The 20,487-nt window shown below is 39.9% G+C and overlaps 3 protein-coding genes and 1 long non-coding RNA gene across 7 annotated transcripts; 2 read left to right on the top strand and 2 right to left on the bottom strand.

The window, feature by feature from the left end:
- Positions 1-96: 96 nt before the first annotated feature.
- LOC124343513 (receptor-type guanylate cyclase Gyc76C-like) lies at positions 97-5,973 on the top strand. Its single transcript, XM_046796837.1, has 21 exons — positions 97-317; positions 562-641; positions 701-1,150; positions 1,216-1,290; positions 1,350-1,614; positions 1,685-1,831; positions 1,894-2,171; positions 2,231-2,408; positions 2,471-2,625; positions 2,686-2,958; positions 3,021-3,155; positions 3,221-3,325; positions 3,379-3,616; positions 3,682-3,834; positions 3,900-3,964; positions 4,031-4,152; positions 4,218-4,337; positions 4,397-4,520; positions 4,582-4,680; positions 4,744-4,885; positions 5,040-5,973. Exons 3-21 carry the CDS (start codon positions 749-751, stop codon positions 5,402-5,404), a joined length of 3,441 nt encoding a protein of 1,146 aa, XP_046652793.1. The 5' UTR covers positions 97-317; positions 562-641; positions 701-748; the 3' UTR covers positions 5,405-5,973.
- Positions 531-9,072, bottom strand: LOC124343526. 3 transcript variants are annotated; one of them, XR_006919283.1, is made up of 5 exons: positions 8,985-9,072; positions 8,820-8,881; positions 1,661-1,824; positions 1,196-1,570; positions 531-1,101 (listed from the first exon to the last, which is right to left on the bottom strand). It is a non-coding gene; the product is annotated as an uncharacterized LOC124343526 (long non-coding RNA). The 3 variants fall into 3 exon arrangements; XR_006919281.1 differs by having other exon boundaries at positions 8,820-9,023; XR_006919282.1 differs by having other exon boundaries at positions 1,196-1,279; positions 8,820-9,023.
- Positions 6,411-13,327, top strand: LOC124343523 (bestrophin-2-like). Of its 2 annotated transcripts, XM_046796858.1 has the most exons (16): positions 6,411-6,588; positions 6,650-6,777; positions 6,853-6,983; positions 7,044-7,696; positions 9,853-9,977; positions 10,062-10,249; positions 10,321-11,162; positions 11,228-11,250; positions 11,323-11,411; positions 11,543-11,588; positions 11,649-11,815; positions 11,879-12,033; positions 12,106-12,183; positions 12,269-12,415; positions 12,490-12,722; positions 12,822-13,327. In XM_046796858.1, the coding sequence occupies exons 7-16, from the start codon at positions 11,013-11,015 to the stop codon at positions 12,973-12,975; spliced, it is 1,242 nt and encodes a 413-aa protein (XP_046652814.1). In that variant the 5' UTR covers positions 6,411-6,588; positions 6,650-6,777; positions 6,853-6,983; positions 7,044-7,696; positions 9,853-9,977; positions 10,062-10,249; positions 10,321-11,012; the 3' UTR covers positions 12,976-13,327. The 2 variants fall into 2 exon arrangements, with proteins under 2 accessions (XP_046652814.1, XP_046652815.1); XM_046796859.1 differs by lacking the exons at positions 6,411-6,588; positions 6,650-6,777; positions 6,853-6,983; positions 7,044-7,696 and adding an exon at positions 9,642-9,782.
- Positions 13,328-13,592: 265 nt separating this feature from the next.
- On the bottom strand, positions 13,593-16,745 carry LOC124343521 (ribosomal RNA processing protein 1 homolog A-like). Its single transcript, XM_046796855.1, has 8 exons — positions 16,509-16,745; positions 16,208-16,431; positions 15,952-16,143; positions 15,303-15,889; positions 14,713-15,232; positions 14,408-14,653; positions 14,270-14,345; positions 13,593-14,040 (listed from the first exon to the last, which is right to left on the bottom strand). Exons 1-8 carry the CDS (start codon positions 16,696-16,698, stop codon positions 13,850-13,852), a joined length of 2,226 nt encoding a protein of 741 aa, XP_046652811.1. The 5' UTR covers positions 16,699-16,745; the 3' UTR covers positions 13,593-13,849.
- Positions 16,746-20,487: the final 3,742 nt, after the last annotated feature.

The raw sequence follows: 20,487 nt of genomic DNA, 5'->3' as shown, positions 1-20,487 counted from the left end.
GACAACCTATGACTTATTCTGCCCCTATGGTTTCCTTTCCTACCCCTTCCAAATCACAAATCAGTCTGCACTAAGGTTTTGTTAAATGAGCACGTGGCCGCCCTCCAGCTAGTGCATCTTGGTTCTTGGACGAAACGTCATTCATTCATCACTGTTAGATGCGATGAGAGCTGAGTTCGTGTTTCTCCGTATATTGGCAACTTCTTGGAAAGTATCCAAATGCCTGATTTTGAAACGAGGATACGGGATACCCACACAAAAACGCAGTGAGTTTAAATTGACGTGAGCGACACAACACTTCCACATTTTATTTTAAGGTAGGATTGAAAAATTAAGTTATATTTATTTATAATTAAGTTTGTTTGATTTTCATTGCACTAATTTATTTCCTCTCAAAGTGGTGAAAATTAAATTTCACCCATCATTTAATGGGGTAGAATAATACGTATTCGGCAGCGTCCCTTAGATAAAACAAATTTAGAATTTTCATATTCGCCGCCAATTTTTCAATGATGCACCGCTGCTATTAATTTGTCATTCATATGTCTGTTTATTTGACAGCTTAACACGTCCATAAGGTCCGATGCACAATTTCTCGGAAATGTCGGAATAATCTTGATCTTTTGACAAGCGGGCTCGTGGTAATATTAAATAACAATTTTCTGTGGATGTCGCAGTAAATCTTAATTTGTGAAAATAGGTGAAGCTGAATAATTTAAAAAAATCGAGTCCGCGGTAACTGTAAAGTATGGAGAAGAAACCAGACCTGTTCTCGCCATGGAAAGCTCATCAATTTCTTCTCGTCCAACTAGTTTTCTTGATTGTGTTCCTTCTTTGTCTGGTTCCGGTTAAAGTGTCCGGCATAAATCTTCCAATCGGATTTCTGTCTTCTCCTCAAGATCACCTTGCGTTTCGAACAGAGAAAGACATTTATAGCGCTCTACAAATGGCCGTAAATGAAGCCAATCAACAGTTATCGAAAACCCTCCAACTGGCGATAACATTCAAGCAAGTTAAAGTTAACCAATCTGTTACAGTTGCGCTAGAAGAGATGTTGCAGTCAGGAGTGGTAACAGTATTTGGACATAATGACATCTGCAGCTACGTCACATCAGCATTAAAGTCCCACAATAGAATCGCGATATCCAATGTAAGTTAATGTGAAGAATTTAAATTTGTATGGGAGGAAAATTACCTTTTCGTATAACGACTCAGGTCTGTGGAGACGAAAAATTGTCCAACAAAGAACTCTTCCCAGCATTCCTACGCACCCGTCCCCCTGATTCACAGGTATAATCAATATACGTCGGTTACAAAACCCGAATTTATTGGGTAACATTTATTTATAGATGGTCGAGTCCATGCTAATGCTGTTGCAACACTACGACTGGAATAGCATTTCCTTGGTAGTTCAAAACACGTCGAAATGGCATGCGATAGCGGACTCTTTCGAAAGAAGAATAGGAAATAAAGAGGGAATTTCTGGATACAACATAACTGTCCATCACAAAATTCATTTTGACGATAACAGGTTGTGTTGCGCTCTTCGACAACCTTGTTGCTACGTGGCCTGGCCTCATGAAATATGCGAAAAAATTAAATCCACGACCAGGGGTTCGTTTGCAACAATTTTATAGAAGATGTGAAATTAAATTAATACCTTTTTCTTTTTCTGGTTTTACAGTTTACGTATTCCTTGGAGAGACGATGTCCCTGCGGATTTTTATTCAAGCCATTGAAGATCGGGAATTGTGGCAAGCCAACCGGTATCTCGTGATCTCTTGCGATGCAGAGGCGTTTAGTACTTATTGGGCCACCAGTTTTCTGCAATGTAACATGTCAGATAATTTTAGTAATCAAACTTTATTAGAAATTTTTCTCTTTTTTTTTTAGCCCCACGCGAAATACAGAAAGAAATGGAAAGTGAATCTGGGAACTGGGATACTAACAGCATTCTGACTGAATCAAGGAAATTTCATTCTTATAGCAATTTGATTGAAAATTCCTGGCTACCGGATGTACCGCCGCCCACAAAACGTTCGCCTTCCAGAGATGATTTTAGAACTATAACTACTCCTGGAATTTTGATGGTTGTACGTAATATTGCAAATGAGCATCTAAACACTTTCACACGACGTCTCCGTTGGTTTTCCAGCAACCAAACAGAAGAGGTACTCAACATCTTTTGATTTGCGCATTGATCCTTCATTACATAGCAGTTCATTTTCAGAAAGTATCGCTACCTTCGTCCATTTATGCTGCTTATGCCTACGACGCAATCATGGTTTTAATGCAAGCTTTAACATTTCACACGCAAAAAATCGGTTCAAACGGAATGGATAGGAGAAAAGCGGCTTTGAACGGATCACTTCTCTATAGCACCATAATGGAAATTCAAAATTTCTCTAGTAATTTCATTCAACCGTCTTTAAAAAACACTCGGTGATACGTGTCAACTCATGTCATACAGGTGCTCGAGGAGGATTTATTTCGTTTGATGCCAATGGAGACACTGAAGATAGCTACATTGCCGTTGGCTCCCTAGATTTATTCTCATCGAAAACCAATTCATCGGCAGACGTCCAGAGGAATGTGATGATTCCTTTCGGCTACTTTCGTGGAACTGTAAGCTATTCGAAAATTGTATACATAATAATTGAGGTGCATAACAATTTCGCATTTAAGGTGTTCGTCCCGAGTCCGACTGTAGAATTCAATCAGACAATTCACAATCGTCTTTCGGAAAATAATTACGCTAAAGTTACCTACGACGCAGAATTGCTCAACGACAACATCAATATTTTGATGGTTGTTGTCCATCTTCTAACCTTGGTTGCAATGGCATACACATTTACATACCAAACAAGAAAATTAGCTGCAAAAATGGACATTCTCACCATTAAAGTAGCAGTATCGTCCGATGCAGAACTTTGCGCCCATCTGTTAGATGCGAAACAGGTAAAAATTAAATTTCAGTATCCAAGTGAATACTAAACAATGTTTGGCGCGTGTTCATGTAGATGCGTGTTATGAATTACAATAACCACCCCAACAAAGTCGTCGACGACTGGCGCATGAAAGTGTGGAATAAATCTTTGAAATTAAAATCTTCATGGCCAGCACTTAATTGTAAAACAATTGGAGAAATCCGCCAGGTGAGTCAGCTTCTTCTATCCTTCTCAAAAATAATCCACTGGGTGATGCTTGAATTTGTTTACAGATACGAACGTTTCAACACGATAATGTGAATCCATTTATATGCGCCATTATTGAGCCTGCTCGGATTTGTCTCATCACTGAATTTCAGCCACGAAACAGTCTCATGGTACGCTTGCTTAATTAACACATTACACTAGCTCTGACAAAAGTTAATTTTAGGACGTACTATCAAGCTCAAATCACGATTTCAGCTGTAAAATGGTGGCTTCACTGGCCACTGATTTGGTTAGAGGAATGCTCTACATTCACAGCACCAAATTACGCTGTCACGGAAACTTAAAGTCATCAAATTGCCTACTCGATTCAAACTGGACTCTTAAAATAGGGGACTTTGGTTTACAAGAATTACGCAATGCAGCAAAAGACCCGATCAAGAACGAGAGAGATTATTACTTCAGTATGTGAAATTTGATCGTTAAAAAAGATTTCCATTCGCCTAATATTTCAAGTTTGGGATTTCAGGTTTGCTTTGGACAGCTCCCGAAATTTTACGAAACGGCCCTTCACTAATCGGTACACCCGAAGGTGACGTCTATTCCTTCGCCATAATTCTGCACGAAATGGTCTGCCGCCAAGGTCCCTTCGCTATCTGCTATGACCTTGGTGATCCGATAAGTAAATCCCAATATAACTTTCCAAGTGTCGTGTTCGCATTTTCATCGGATTTTTTTAATTCCCAGGAATCGTTAATAAATTAAAGCGGACCCTTAGAGGATGCCAAATCCCTATTCGACCTCCCATGGAAGTATTAAATTTGATCAACACCACCGCAATAAGAAACGTTTTCATGCTGCATTATCTTGTGTAACAGACATTAGACTCGAATCTGGCCTATATGATTCCCTGTATGATTGACTGCTGGACTGAAGATCCAAATGAGCGCCCCGATTTTTCCTCGATATTTAGTTATTTTTCAAAACTGGAAGGGACTAGGTAGGGATGTACAAGTACACTTATCATCGAACTGTTATATTAAAGGAGTAAAAACAAATTTTCAGTCTGGACTTTAATCATACGAAAAATGTGTTGTCCGACAACGCTTGTATCGAAGAAAAGAAGCGTGCCTTAAAAGATGAAATCCAGAAAATCGACGAAGTTTTACATCGCATAATTCCCAAGTAAAATTGTGTAAAAAAAAATACTTTGCTGTTTACTAATACCCATTTTTTTCGCATAGATCTGTAGCTAACTGTTTGGCAAATGGACTTCCCGTCGAATCAGAGTTATGGGAAAACGTGACTGTTTTTGAAGCTGATTTGGTTGGATTCACCGCAATTGCATCGGAAACTACACCTCTTGGAGTGAGTCAATAGATGAGGAGGATGTACGTTACTTTCTAAAGCCTCCTTTTCTTACACACAGACCATGATTCTCTTGGACGACGTTTACACTATGTTCGATTCCATAGCCAGAGGCTACGACGTTTGCAAGATTGGAACTATCGGCGATGCCTATATTGTGGTAAACAGAGAAAAACTTGCCAATCAGTGGTGGATGGTCGTGTTAAAGGCGTTTCCTTCACAGGTTTCAGGAATACACTCCTCACATGGGAAAAATTCCGCCGGGGAGATTGCCTCTATGGCTCTAGAGGTGGTAGAGAAAATGAAGAACTCTGGAATCGAACACCGAGGCAAGCCGCTAGTTGTGCGCATTGGCGTTCACACAGGTATTTATTTAGCAAAACTGTCACGTAATTTTACTTGACCATGGAGTGGGTACCAATTGGGAAACTCTCAATCGCTTCAGGGTTCTATTTTTTTTAAATAAATGTAAATCGTTGCTTTAATGTTTCTCACGTGTTATACGCTGTTCAAATTTAGGTCAGGTAGTGACGGGAGTTGTGGGCAGTTCTGCGATGCCTACCTATTCTATCTTTGGCGACACGGTATCGGTAGCCTCACGAATGGAATCCACTAGCTCAGAATTGCGCATCCAGATCAGCGAAGCCAGCTATCAAGCCCTGCAGCAAATTGGAGGCTACATAACGGAGGAGCGCAATGATAGAACTGATTCTTCCGAATCGTTAAAAACCTACTGGCTGATTGGGAAAACGTTGAAGGCAGTTCAACGAAGAGAGAAGGATCGTTCGAAAGAAAAATCACTTTGTAATCGGCAATCCATTATATCTTTGACAAGTACGGATATTGTCATCGATAATTCGACAGAAGATGGCTGTGAATCGTAAGTTCCGATCTAGAAAAAAAAATACCATTCTTATGTTATGTTCCTCAACACGCTGACGAGCTATTCTACGTCAGCTGTATTATGCAATTTTATGTTTGTAACTAAATCATTTTCAACGAGCCATAGTAATATCAGGGATAAAATTAGAGATTGACGTATTAGATTCCGTCAGCGGAGTGTTCCTAGCTCGACCTCGAGTATTTTCCGCATCGAACATTTGCAACTTCTACTATTACAAAGACGTGCTGGGTGTTGCGTATTAACTTTTCAATTTCCTGGCGACCTTCATTCAAAAGCGCAAGGGTATCTTTTGTCAGTTTCATGTTCACATCACGTTCGCTAGCGTCTATTTTTGGTCATAATGCACTTTGTTCTTTCGCTGCTGATCGTATGGCATCGTCCTCTGTCGACTGAATTCCTGTTTGTGTTTTTCTCAATTTCTGTCTTTCAGTCCAAGTGTATCTAAAATCCCATTCGTCGCAATAAGCACGCATGGCACGCAGTATTTCGAATTACAGCCAGCGAAAAGATAAACAAAGCTCTCAAATGACCCGTTAAGTTACCTGTTTTGTAAAAACAAAAAATAAAAAAAAGACCAGTTCAAAATTTCACTTTACGGGTCGGTTCTATAGTGGCCAATAATCCTGCCACCATGCCTTATCGCGGACTGTCCTATTAATGTTTCCAAGAAACCATTTGCCAACTCTGTTCATTGTTTCCACTCGATTTTCCTGTAAGCATAAACAAACCCCCTGATTTCAAAAAGAAAACTCGAAAAGCAACGTAAAACTAATGATATTAATTTGTTTTATTTGGCCCCCTTTATTCGTGTTTTCTTCCCTTGAAAAGAAAAACAATTTTTACTGAAGTCAATACACCAGTCATTAAAAAAAAGTGTTGCCTTTTCAACAGCATAAACCTTATTTTTTAAAATAAATGATAAGTACCTGGTGTAATCTACCTTCTGTAGCGCGCGTTAGATACCAACGAATGATTTTTCGGACGTGTCAGTAAGGCTGTTATCTCTTTACGATATGAACACCGCAGTCTCTGTCGTTCGTCATCCACATAGTCTTTCATTTTGTGGTTTCAGTCATGGCGTACAAGTGTTTGTTTCTTTTGTTTGAGCCTGTATTCCTCGTTTCATTGGATTTATTTTTGGGCGTAGCAAGCTTCTGTTTCCAGGTTGGCTATTTGAAATATAAATTTATCCGTGATAATGTGATTGCACTCTTACTTTTTATAGATTGCCTTTCTTTCGACCTACCTTTTGGCAACCGACTATGATTTAGTGGGAACAGGAATTTGGGCTGGAATTGTTTTCATTGCGACTGCTGCAGTTGCATGGACAATGGATGGTAAAGTCCATAAATTGTAAGTGAACGAAAAGATTATGCTCCTTGCTCAAATTGAGGAAACAGTTTGATTTTTTACCCTTTCCAATCATAGAATTCTAGGCGCTGGACCTTGTCTATCCTTTATCTGCGGAATTATACTGTTTAGTCTAAACGTCGCCGCACTAAGTGATCTTAACAAAGTGTGCCCTGTTGTTTTGACGACGGCAAACATCGATTATCACTGTAAGTTTTTAAAAGTTAAGCTCGTGAATGGTTGCTAAACATTTTTTAAAACTCACAAAGGCTGGAAAGAAATCGGATTCGACGTTGTACTGATGTTATGCGGTTTATTTGCCATCCCTGTTAATGCTATTCTGGTATTATTTGTGTTTAATCTAATTAAGTCATAATAATAAAAATTTGATTACATGTCATTCTGTTGGTGTTCAACACGTGTGAACTATTTCCGTTCTGTATTTTTTTTAAATAATACATAATGGATTTTAAGCTAACATAATGATGCACCAGCATAACGTACTAGACCAGTCCATATGGAAATAGGGTGGGAAAATTCAAACGATCCGATAACGTGAGCAGCGTGAGCAACCTTATATCCGAAAGGCGACATGTTTTCCCATTCTAAGATAACAAAAAGTTGCTAGCTGCAATGATTACACTTCCTTGCTCAAGAGATAAAACTAGGCAATACGAAAGTGACTCAAGACAAACACATAACGAATTTCTACAAGAAAAGCAATTGATTTTGGTGCGATTAGTCATTATCATACGAAGAAGAAGAAAACATGTGGCGATGAAAGTGTTACCGTTTCCTGTTATGGACTAATTTTTCAGTTTCGCAATATTCGTTCGCCATGGTGATCCAAAATTTTTTGCTTAACACAAAAATTCACGCAAGGTCTGACGTCGGAATAGGCACCCTATACTTCATCTTTCAGGTATTCTAATTGATGTTTAGTTAAATTTGTAAATACTGCAATCGACGAATTTTAACTGGTATTGAGAACTTCAAAATATAGATTGCGTCACTGGCCTCGAGTCCGTCTGATGTTTACGAACGAATTGGAATTGGTTTTTGGGGTGGAATAATTCTGATCGTTACGGGAGTAACTTCAATCAGAGCGGCTGAAAGAGAGTCTTCGTTGTAAGCTATAGTGATATTAAATATTATTAGTTCCCCTATGTTAACCTTTCTTTCTCGTGTGTTACCCACAAAAGTCTTTTAGGATGCAGTTTTATATTATCTATCTTCGCCTTGCTAGCTAGCTTTTTCGTTATGTGCGTCTTCGCCGCTTCTATTGATGAAATGAAACGTTACAATAATCCATGCACGGGTAATTTTATTGTACCAACAGGTCATTACATGGGTGAAACCGAATTGCCCATACCTCCGTGTTCTTACTACAGTAAGTTTTCGTCGGTTTTCGTTTTGTGTAAAAATTGCTTTATAAATTGCGCTACGAATTAATTGTTTGGCAGGTAGCCCTCACTTGGCGTTCGACTATATCTTACTGTTTTGTGGAGTGATTGGAATTCTTGCAAACGTTCTGTTAGCAATCAGCATCTTCACATTGAAGAGGATCGAGAGTAGAGTAACTCTTCTACTCTAGTTGAAAATACGAACTAAGTTTTCATTCGAATACATTTAGCGCTTACGAGTGTAAATGTCTAATACCTACAACATTGTAAAATATATCTGCACCCTAATCTGACCCAACAATACAATTTTTAAAAAAAGGTCTGATTGGTACTGATTTAAATTCGTTCTGACAGATTAAACTACAGAAACGTCTTGGTGGCAAGTATTGGAAAGTCGTAAATCGTTTCAACAAACTTTATTCGGATTCATTATACAATATTTGTTATCTTTCGGGACAACACGACCAGAAAAGTTTTGGGTTGGGAAGGAGAATATTTTCGAATTCTAAAGGCACCTTTCTTGGCAAACAGAAAACTATGGATAACTAAACTGATTCTATTTCGAGACTGTTGTTTTAGGGCAAATATTAAAGCGAACAGTGGGTATGGGCTAATTGAAAGATTAAATGAATCACGACTTACCGCGCAGTTCCAGACGTCCGTGAGAATCAAGGGTGGTTGCTTGACACGCCGTCCACACGAACCTTTTACGCACTCCGTCCATTACAAACACACACACAGTCAGTTTTAAAAAATTTAACAGAATATTGAGCTCAACAATAAATTAAACCTGATAAAGAAATTCACCTTCCCATAGACCACGAATCAGACTACTACAAGGTGTGCGGTATACCCTTGGATGACGGATGTTTCTGGAAAATATTTCTAAGCAATAAGGAAAAGAAGAGTCAGGAAAACTGGAACAAAGAAAGATACACAGGGAAGGGGTCGGAAGAGAACATAGAGAGAGAAAAGGCGTTAGAACCCCCATCCCTGAAATTAGTAATAAAGTATTGCACTAAAGTAGCGTAATAAAATATGTTGTAACGTATTGATGCATCATAATGTATTATTCCCACAATCGGGACGTTAATTTCTTTGACCAAGAGCACTTAAAGGAAGAGAAAGAATGCGTTAGAATTAGAAATAACCGTATTACCAAGTTTTGAAATTTAAGGTACTGTGTATACATGTATACAATATACATAAGGTAAAAGGGACCCGGGGACAACTCAAACGAACTGCTGATAACAGCATGCGCAATCGATTTACCAAAGAGATAAGCAAAACCCCGACGGGATAATATATGTATAAGAAATGCGCCATAGTTACTCATCAGAACGCCATTTCTTTTCAAAGATAACGAACAACGCTAGGTTAAAAAGATTATGCTGAGGGCAAGGAACAACACTGGCGAGCGTTCATTCCATAAAGAAGATTCAATCGACCGGCGAACTGTGGATTAGTCCCTGTTGAATTTTATTTGCAGTTTATATTTGTTTTAAATCATTCATCATGCCAACAGTGATTCCGGCATCTTTGCTTAACATGCAATTTCACTCAATTACCAATCTTGCGCTAGGAATTATTTGTTTCATTTTTCAGGTTGTTTTAATCTTATGTTACAAGAATGTCTCTGGTTCGTTTTTAAACCGGAATTTCATTATTTAAACAGATTGCTGCCTTGGCCTCGAGCCCGCACGATGTTTATGAACAAATCGGAATTGGTTTTTGGGGTGGAATAATCCTGATCTTAACAGCATTAGCTGCGTATAAATCTTCAACAGGTGAAGCACCATTGTACGTGAGGAATTCTTAATTCACTGGCTTGAAATTCGTTCAACTAATATAATGTCAGAAATTTTGTCTTACTTGTTATTAAAGTCTTTTAGGGTGCAGTTTCGTGCTGTCCATCTTTGCCTTCTTTGTCAGCTTTTCCATCATGTGCATCTTCGCTGCTTCAATTGATGAAATGAAACGTTACAGTGGTAATCCATGCACGGGTAACTTTATTGTACCAGTGAACTGCGCAAATGGCACATCATTTCCTATTCCTCCTTGCTCGTACTACAGTAAGTTTTAGTTCTATCATGGATTTTTAAAAAATGTCACAATTAAACAGCACCTGTAATTTGTTGAATAGGTAGTGCTCACTTGGGTTTCGACTCGATCCTTCTGATTTGTGGGATTATTGGCATTCCTGTGAATATTCTCTTGGTGATGGGTGTAATTACAGTTTACAATCCTGCACCGGCTGCCCCTGCCACATAAAAACACTGAACGTGCAAATTTCGATTCAGTGGTGGTCATTATTCCAAAGAGAAAGTGTTGATCGTGTTTCTTTTTTAATGTTTTCTTTACTGAATACAAGGATCATAATATTACATTAAAAAAAAACCCAACATTTTGTTACTACCCTTCACATATAACCCGTAATAGTATACAGCGGCCGCGACTGCTAAAATTAAATCCGTTAGTGGATGTGAAATGACCGTTATTTGCAAATGTTTACATGTGTAATAAATGAATACAAATAGGTCACCAGGGATGTGGTGTATCCGGGTGTATCCCGTGACAAGGTCTAGTCGTGAACCAGCGACTGCATTAGTAGCAGTCTCTGCCCACCTGCTAATACAGTTGCATCTTTTGTTTGTACTTTGTCGTGTGACTTGTCAACGGCATTGCACTTGCCGCTAAACGTTTTTTCGTTGACAGTAGGCACATTTCCTTTTAGTCAGTTTGGGGCAGTGCGGATCGACGGACATTGGCATTTACCGTCGTCTTGTCATTGAGTTGATAGCTTTTTTTTAAATCGAATAACTCAATTTCCTGCACATGAATCTCAAGAAGAAACCAGGATTAGATTTGTCCGGCAGTTTTATTTCCCTTTTGTGGAGATGGCGCGGCTCTTTGTACAAATTGTGTTACAAGGAACTCATCTGCTTTCTTGTTCCCTTTGGCATTGTTAGCGTAATTTACCGTCAGGTATTTCAGCACTGCCAATATTTAAAAAGCGTTTAATAATTTTCACGTTGGAACTTACGTTGCAGGCACTCAACAGTGAACAGAAAAGGTTTCTATCTTCATAAAGTACTGTACGCATGTCAACCTTACACTGAATTTTTTTCCCCACTGGCATGTGCAGTCTATTTGAACAGGTGGTCAGGTATTGTGACAGATACCTGAATATGATTCCCCTTTCGTTTATCCTGGGTTTTTACGTCACCATCATAGGTATTTTCAACCAATCAAAAAAGGGGAAAAAAGAATGAGAGAACTATTGCATTTTTTTTTAATGTTTCACTTGTCTAAAAACGTGTCCTTATTTTCCCTTTTTATTCAAATGTCCGTCGAGTGACCGATAGCGACCCGTTGGTGGCAACAATGCATGGCATTACCATGGCCAGACAGGTTTGTAATTACAAAACCTATAAGGTTTGGGTATTAAACTGCTATGTTTTTGTTTCCCAGATTAATGTTGACGATCGCCATGTACATTCCGGGCTGTGACAAAGAATCCAAACTGCTGCGAAAAACCCTCATGCAGAACTGCAATCTTATGGCCGTGCTCGTTTTCCGCTCTATTTCGGAGTCGGTTAGAACTCGTCTGAAATCTTTGGAGGATGTTGTCAATGCAGGTGTTCATAAAATAAGATCCTTGCTTTGAATCAGAATTGGCAATATCAATTCATGTCATGCAGGTTTCATGACCTACGCAGAAATGGAAACTTTCAAGTCAGTCGAAGCCGATGTGAATTTGTATTGGCTACCAGGACTCTGGTTTTCTCATAGACTTCGGGAAGCTCAAGCTCGAGGTCGTATTATCGATTCGTACGGAACTCAGCTTATCATGAAAGTAAACTCTTGTTGCACTATTCATCATCAGCACGATGTCACTGAACCCATTAATTGTGTTGTCTAATTTTAGGAACTGTTGGAATTCCGATCCAAATGCGGAATTTTGTGGAGCTACGACTGGGTCTCGATTCCATTAGTTTACACTCAGGTATTCGTAATGCACAAGTTGAACTAAAAAAAGGGATTGTCTTTCTTCCTTATTAAAACTTTGGTCGGCTTATTTTTTTTTAAAGGTGGTCACTTTGTCTACGTACTCATTCGTCATAGCCTGTATTTTTGGCCGCCAGTACACAGACAACGGGAGCACGGATATTGCAATCGACGTTTACTTTCCATTATGGACTGTGCTACAAATTCTTTTCTACATGGGACTTCTAAAAGTACGTGACTGAACTACCTAACGAACCAACCACCGAAACTTGAGATCTTTCCTGTTTGTTTTTAATTCATCAAGGTCGCTGAGCATATGATCAATCCCTACGGTGAAGACGACGAAGACTTTGATTTAAGTTACCTTCTTAACAGGCATTCCGAGGTTATCAATCTAGGGACGAACATCTTAACTAGCGACAGGTGCCCACCAATGGAAGACGAGAATCTCCGCGGTGCTCCTGGTATGCATACTCCCAAAAATCTAGACAGGACATCGCTGAAGCACAGATTCTCGCAAACGTTGACTGGGCTCTAGTGAGTGAAAAAACATTATTATTAGGAAGAAAGAAAATCACGCTTAAAACTATATACATAAAACATAAATAAGTAAATAACAGCTTATTGACGAAACAGTTCAACAGGTAAGGAGAGAAAGAGATCGCGAGCGGAAAGCATCACGACAATTTCGGAGAACGTGGAAACCAATACGGTCTCATCGGTCGACTTGAAGCGACTTCCGGATGAGAACGAATGGCCATGCGAAGGCGTTCACATGGAAAGAATTTAGAAGACTCCATCGACCAAAAATCAATCGAATGCCTATTAGGAGTTTTCAGGATCCAGCGCTTCTTGTTTTTAATATTTGCAATTAGACTTGAACTAATTAGAACTAGTATTTGAAACTAAGAATCACCCCAACTAGCCACTTTTCTGAATAAAACAAAGAATAACCCCAACTGCCCCTTAAAAAAAAAAAAAAAAAAAAAAAAAACAACTTACAATTGCATGTCAAAAGCGCATTATCCTTTGAGGGCCACAATGCTCGGTTCCCTACTAGATACACTACTCACTAACAATTTGTTAGTTTGTACAACTAAATTGTGCCTTTCTGATCAATATATCATAACTTTTCTTTTTCACACTTCGTGTCTCCGTCTAGTGAATCAATTTCAGGTCGATTCTCTTCCGTGGTCCTAAAAATGGAACAACAACAAAAAAAAAAAAACTAAGAAAGGTTTCAAAAGAAATTCGCAAAAAGTAGTACTTGAACCAATCGCTTGATGGCAACACCTTTTAACGAGTTCGCTACCTAAATTTACAAATTTATTAGCAAGAACACGAATCTAATCTTAGTAGGAACTGGCATCTAACTGATTACCAATAAAGAACGTTTAACAATCCAAGTTCCGTTCTGATAAGCGTATCAAACACCTTTTATTCAAATTCCACTTACAGCAATAGCCAATCAAATGGATAACTTATCCGGCAGTTTTGGATTGCAATGGTAAAATAATACAATTTACCGTCAACTGCATTGTCATTTGTCAAGTTTATTTGGAATAGACTTCCAGCTATGAGAGTCCAACGGTGACAGGGGAGTTATGATGCCAAGGCTTCGAAGTGAGTCAACTGTGTGAAGTTTTGTGAAAAAAAAAAACTTATCAAAATCTAGACAACGGTCTTCCAGCACGGCCACCGCGCTGGGGTTTACGAGCAACGGGAGAGGACGCAGAGGCCGCTTTTGTACGAGCAGAATCGTTTCGTTTCAACACACCACCACCACTGGGTTGACGATCGGGATCGTGTGGAACTCCTGGGCTCTTTCGTAGAGACTCTTGGTAGTCTTTCGGTTCTTTAGGACGAGAAGGAAACCAAACGTAAAAAAAAAATACTAAGCTTTGCGAACAGCAAGAATAGGATTCATTCGGAGACCACTGTGTGCATTAATTTACCAGAATTACGTGTAACGTGTACCAAGTTTTAGATTGGAGTGTACAGTTCAATTCCGGATTGTATTATCGCAGTACAGTGTTTGTTTTTAAATCAATTTCACTTTCTAGAACATGCACGGTGAGATTTACCTTGGGCTGTATTTTTGTTGAGCACGAAATTCACTCGTCGGTTTCCGCTGTTGTTGGATGTATTCAATTTAGGATTCTGCAAAGGAGAAGAGAAAGGTAAGGCTAACAATATCTTGAAAAAGTATAAGCTTAAGTTACTTCAGGAGTAGCTGCTTCTGGTGTTTGAGCAGGCTGTAATTTGACAGATCCTTTAAATTTCTTATTGGGAATCACGATCTCTGTTTCCCCTTTTGTAAGGGACTCGCTCCAGCCAGAATTTTTTGGTCTTTTACCGGCCTTAAGTTTCTGTTTTAGCTGTTGCATAGAGGCAGGGGCAGGTGCGTCTTCTTCTTCCCAATTGTTTTCAACTTCGAAAGTCGCTGGTTTTTTCACTCTTGGAACAACCTGATGACAAAATTTATTATATCGTTTACTGAAGAAAACTGTGAGCTGAAATTATGTACCTTTGCAATCGGTCTGGGAGCAACAACTACTTTCTCCTCTTCCTCCTCTTCTTCGTCCAGCGTGGCATCTTCATCATCTGACATGTTTTCTTCATCTTCGTCGTCTTCGTCTGAGATGTCGTCGTCGTCGTCGTCTTCATCTGACACTTCATCGTCCTCGTCAGAAATGTCTTCCTCACCGTCAGAATCGTCCAAGTTGTCGTCACTATCCTCGTCATCCTCATCATCAAGATCAGCGAAATCGCTGCCTTCTTCACCAACTACTGCACCATCGTCTTCTCCTTCGAAAACATCCTCCAATAATTCGTCAGAGATGTCCGTTTCGGTTGCACGGAGCTTTCTACTTGCTTTAGACGATTTCTTCATCTCCAGCTTATCAGCCTCTCTCTGTGCAGTCATTGCCAGTTCATCTTTAATGAACTGTTTGGCAGCTGACTTCATAGACCTAGGGGTCAGACCTGGCCCAACGGTAGGGAAATTGACCGCCAAGGGATAAATTCCGGTTGCCAAGTCACGAAACCTGAACAAAGGGAACGAAAATCAAAATTATGTTTTGTTTTTAAAAATGGCCAATATGAAGAATCACATACTTTTTAACAATATCATAAATGGCTTTCCGATTTTTGCTGCGAACCGATTTTTCTGATGCCATTTGGAAAAGCATGTCTGCTATTTGATTGTAATCTGGTTTGATCTGAGGAATAATAGCGTCGACGCCCCCGGCTCTGGGATCCTTCGCTCCCCAATCCAAATTTGATTCTTCCATCTCCATGTCGTCATCCCCAAGAACCTCTTCTTCTTCGTCTTCGGTTTCACCACCTTCATTGGTTTCCTCGACATTTTCATCGTTATCTTCTTTTTCTTCCTCAACCTCCTCCTCTTCTTTTTCTTCCTCAACCTCTTCCTCTTCTTTTTCTTGGACAACCACTTGATTTCTTTTTGCTTTCTTCATAGCCTTTTTCCTGTTGGCTTTGGCATCACTCATAGAGATGATGGCTTGTTTGTCAAGGCCTTGTTCCTCATATTCTAATGCTTCATCACTTTGTTTGATCAAGTAGGTGAAAATAAACTGATGGATATCTTTTTTCAATCTATAGTCATTGCTTTTGGCAAGACATTTAGCAAATGGTTCAATCATTTTTGAGATGGTTGAAGCCTTTAGTTCTTCACCACCAGCCTACAGAGTAAAAAAAAAATTGATTTTTGACATGGGCCATACAGAGTGTTCTTAGACATTACCTTGGCTAACTCTTCTGGAAACAAATTTACTAAATGCAACTGTAAACCTAGTGGAACTTTCAGTTCTGCTGTACATTCATTTGCATTCATGACGACATCTGATATAATTTGTGAGAAAGCATCTACTTCTTCCTCTTTCCACTCTCCATTGTCGAGGTACTCTAGACTATGGCGAACAATTCTCCTGACAAACTAAAAAACAAAAATTATCAGAAAAACACATGAATAACAAAAACGGGAATAAAAAAAAACTCACCATTAAAAACTTATCCATCCTCCAAGTGTCAATGCCAGACCAATGGTTGGCCATAGTTTTAAGTGCAACTGTAATGAATTTCAAGCCTGTCTTACGATCAATAATAGAATGCACAAGCTCAGAAATGGTTTCAGCGAGATCTTCCTGGATCAAGGGTTTGTCGGACATCCACATGCAGTAAAAGAGTCCCTTCCACAATTTCATAAGTTCATCCTCAGAAAATGCTAAATGAATTCAGGAAATCACATTACCAGAATTTAGAATACATTTAGAAAAGCAAACAGACACCAAGTGGAAATACCGTCAGGGACTGCTGATCGTGCTGCAATCCATCGCCTCAATTTCTTGAGCGATCTGTCACGAATTTTCTTCTCGTTAGAAGCCAACTTCCGGGCGAAATAAATCTCGGGTGTCATCTTATTGACAGCATTTTCGATTTTATTCCTGGGAGCATTTATGCTTTTCCCACGTGTTTTCCTAGAGACCGCCATGACTGCAAAGAGAATCTTGCAGACGACGCTGTACTGACAATATAATACGCAAACCGTTCTTTTGAATATGCGGAAGCCTCTTCTTGCAACTTGTTGTGTGAACCAGATGTCGCATCGCGCCTGCGCCTCGCAAGTCGCAGTGCGTTTTATCGGTATCTCACGGCTGCTCACGATGTCGTAAACAGTTCCCTGATAGGGATTCCATAGCACACGAGGAATTAAAATCCCATTAAAATATCAACGTTACATCTCACCCCAAAAATGGAAATCCCCAGCATCCGGATTCCGTCGTTAATTCAATTTAACTGCACACTTTATCTGTATGTCTGCGCTAAAAAGGAATCAGGATATCGTAAATTCTTTTAAAATACTTTTTAGATTAAAAACAGATTTAAAAAAATTTAAAGCAGATCGATTCCAGAGGGAAACGCTCGTGAATCGGATTTCTTTGTAACTGTTTTAGCTACCATAAAAGACACCGATTACACTAGAGCTAATGCTAAGTATAAGTTTTTCGTTATAACGAGTGCTATTATTATAAGCTGTTAGGTAATCTACACACAGATATTGTACAAGATGATTTTCTATGGGAAATCGTTGGACGGCTGGAAAGTTTTTCCTGACGGGAAACGAACCAAACAGAAAAGGGGGGAAAACAAAATTCAAACAATACATAAGTGGCTCTTTTCTGTTGAATGCGACATAAATATATAAAGTGCTGGCTCAGAGTGCTGCTGCTGTGATTGGGAGAGAAACAAATGGAAATGTCGCCATGTGATGCCAATCCGATGAGACAAGCGACAAGCGTTTTTGGGTGCGTGCGTCTGTGTTTGCTTGCCTTATTCCCACCACACACACCACAGCGCCACTCCAAAACGGTTCAGCCTGAGCCTTTTCTCGCTGCAGCAATTAGCTTTCAAAAATAAAAAAAATAAAAAAATGAAATAGGAAGCTCTCGGGTAGGTCCGTCCTTTCATCTTCCTCCTCTGTCGTCATGACAACAGCCGACAAATATACACGGCACAATCAACAGGTACCGATTGCCGTGGTTTCAACTATATACACATCAGAAGCTCCATTCTCTGTCCATATGTATACATGCAGACGTATACTATATGCTATATAGGGGCCGGCCCACATCCACTTCACTTTGCCGTGGCCGTATTTGATTCGGTGCGGGCCTGGCGACATTGCGCCATCCGGCTCGACGGCTCCTTCCCTCGTCGTCCGCCGTAAAGTCTCTTGTACGCATTTGACCTGGCGTCTATAACGCCGTATGGCCCGGCCCGACGTCTCGAAACCACTCAACAAATCAAAAAGCTGCGAATACACACACACACACACAGAATGCTCAGTCATGTGTGTGCATATAGCTGCTACTATACAGCACACACACTCTATAAGTTGTTGGACGATGATGATGCCGGGCATGAAGATCGAATCGATGTCAACAACAACTTATAGTAAAAAGGTTTTCTGCTCTATAGCCAAACCCGTTATCATGATTTTCATTTTTTTTTTTTCTTTTTTTTTACTTTTGTTCGGTTCATTTTTGGATTGTATTATTTTTCTTTTTCCCCTTGCATTTCCTTCCATCAACCATAACAATAACAGCGACACAGCACTTAAGCTATTCAGTTGGGTGGGTGAAATGGGGGGGTCTGCTGCTGTGCTGTACTACGGCGCGCGCCGGAGATAACCCCAAAGAAATCCAAGTAGAGTCGCCCATCACCGTCTGAAGATGATGACAGATGGCTGGGGCGTATAGTATATACTATATAGATGTTCTTATTTCTTTTCTCGGCCGACCGTTGATTCGGCAGAATATGGAGTGAACATATCCTGTACTGCATATCCCCAGGAGGAGGAACGACACATATCCTTTTTTTTTTCTTTGACACCAGAAGGAAATGTTTGAGTATATTTAGAATAAACAACGACACAAAAGAAAGAAAATGAAAGATGTTCTTCTTCATATATATACCTGACGACGGTTGGAAAACTAAGGAAATAAAACAATACAACCGAGATCTCATTATTTGTCTACACGGGAGTTCTTTGTGTTGGTTTGCTCTCTCACTTGAGACAATTTATGAACCGAACCATTTTGTTTTTCTTTTAAGCTGAACTGGTTGTTAAACTAAACATCCATTTGTATATATATATCTTCACCAGCGGGGGGCCGTCACCAAATTGGCATGGAAAATGGATTAGTCGAGTTTCGGGGCTTGCCGAGACTTCTTCTTCTTCTTTTTTGGGTGGCGGGGAGGGAGCGGCCCAGGAAATGAATAGATAAACAAATTAATTTTCCCAAGTGAGTTGAGTTGGAAAAAAGAAAAAAACTGGAGAGAAAAAGGACAAATTGCGGCCGAACAATAGGGCAGTCTGGGAAGGGGGAAAAAAGAAGAAAAAAGGAGCGACACACGCGATGGAATAAAATATGGGAGAAATCTCTCAAAAAGCGGCTATGGCTCTACAGCCAACACACACAACCTGTTTGCGCGCCCACTCCTTGACTCACGCCTCCTTCTCTATCCATTAGACATTTATAGACATACAGCCAATTATGGAGTAGAGAGAGAGAGAGAGAGAGAAGAGCACCCAAAATGAGTACTATGCGACAGAAAGCGGCGGATAGGCCCCCGACCGACCCGGGCAGACATGGCAAGAAAAAGGGACGACGAGAGAGAGAGAGCAATAGTGCGCGCGCTCCACTTAAGTGGAATACCGTAAAAAAAAAGAACCAAATAAATAAATATAAGTATAAGAGAGAGAGAGAGAGGAAAACAGTACACAGGCGCCATGTATAGATAAAAAGCAAACAAATTACACGCACTCCCAGCGTGTTTTTGTTTGTTTTCTTACTGTCCTTTTTATTTTTCAAAAGGTAGCTACGGATGAAACCATTTTTTCTTTTGACTACATATTGAGTCTTGTTCTTAGTTCTTTCCCTTTCGTTTATTTGGCGCGCTGTTAATCAGTTTTGAATCGCCTCCATTGACAAACAACCCGAAATCAGCCGATAAGAGACAGTCTCAGGAAAATAAAAAAAAGGTGAAGTGGTCGGCTGAAAGTGACGGCGGCGGTGGGCGGACAACCTTTTTTGATTTTGTTTATGGGGAGGTTTCTTCTTACTTTTTCTTTCCCTTGAAAGAATAACGACAGACAAATTTCGGCAAATCGCCGAGTAGGTCAAAGTGCCGATATCCTATTGATCGTCGCTTGTTATAAATGACGCAACCCGGGCGACGCCAGCGTGACGCGTCGAGAGTAACCGCCGACTAGTGATGAACGATGAGTTGCGCACGTACACTATTATACTGAAACTGCGACAGAAAAACTGCTGGCGAACATGTTTGAAATGTTCAATGGCGGGGGGGCATTTCTGAACTTAGAGAAAAGAATGAAATTTATTTTTTAAGGGGAGGAAAAATAAAAAAAGGACAAAGCAACCAGATTGTGTGTTTGTTTTTTCCTTTTGGTTTTGTTTTTGGGAGTCTGCTTTCGGTTTTGGCTGCCGGTTATACATGTCGCGCCGCGACGAGCCGACCGACGACGACGACCAAAAAGGTGGAAACGGCGCCACTGCGCTCTTCTCTCATCGCCCAGTAGAGACTTTTGGATTTGGTTTTCTTCTTCTTCTTCTTCTTTTATGTGTCGGTTGCTGGTCGTTTCCGCGACTGGCACCAGACCGGCTGTTGGTGTCGTCGTCGTCCTGTTTTTTTTCTTCTAAAATATTTCGACGAAATTGTAATAAGAAACCAGCAATTTCCAGAAGAGTCATTATGA

The sequence above is a fragment of the Daphnia pulicaria genome, chromosome 6 (assembly GCF_021234035.1).
Source record: "Daphnia pulicaria isolate SC F1-1A chromosome 6, SC_F0-13Bv2, whole genome shotgun sequence".
In the NCBI taxonomy this organism is placed as follows: domain Eukaryota; kingdom Metazoa; phylum Arthropoda; class Branchiopoda; order Diplostraca; family Daphniidae; genus Daphnia; species Daphnia pulicaria.
Note: the sequence above shows the minus strand (reverse complement) of the source record. Positions and strands in the feature narration are given on the sequence as shown.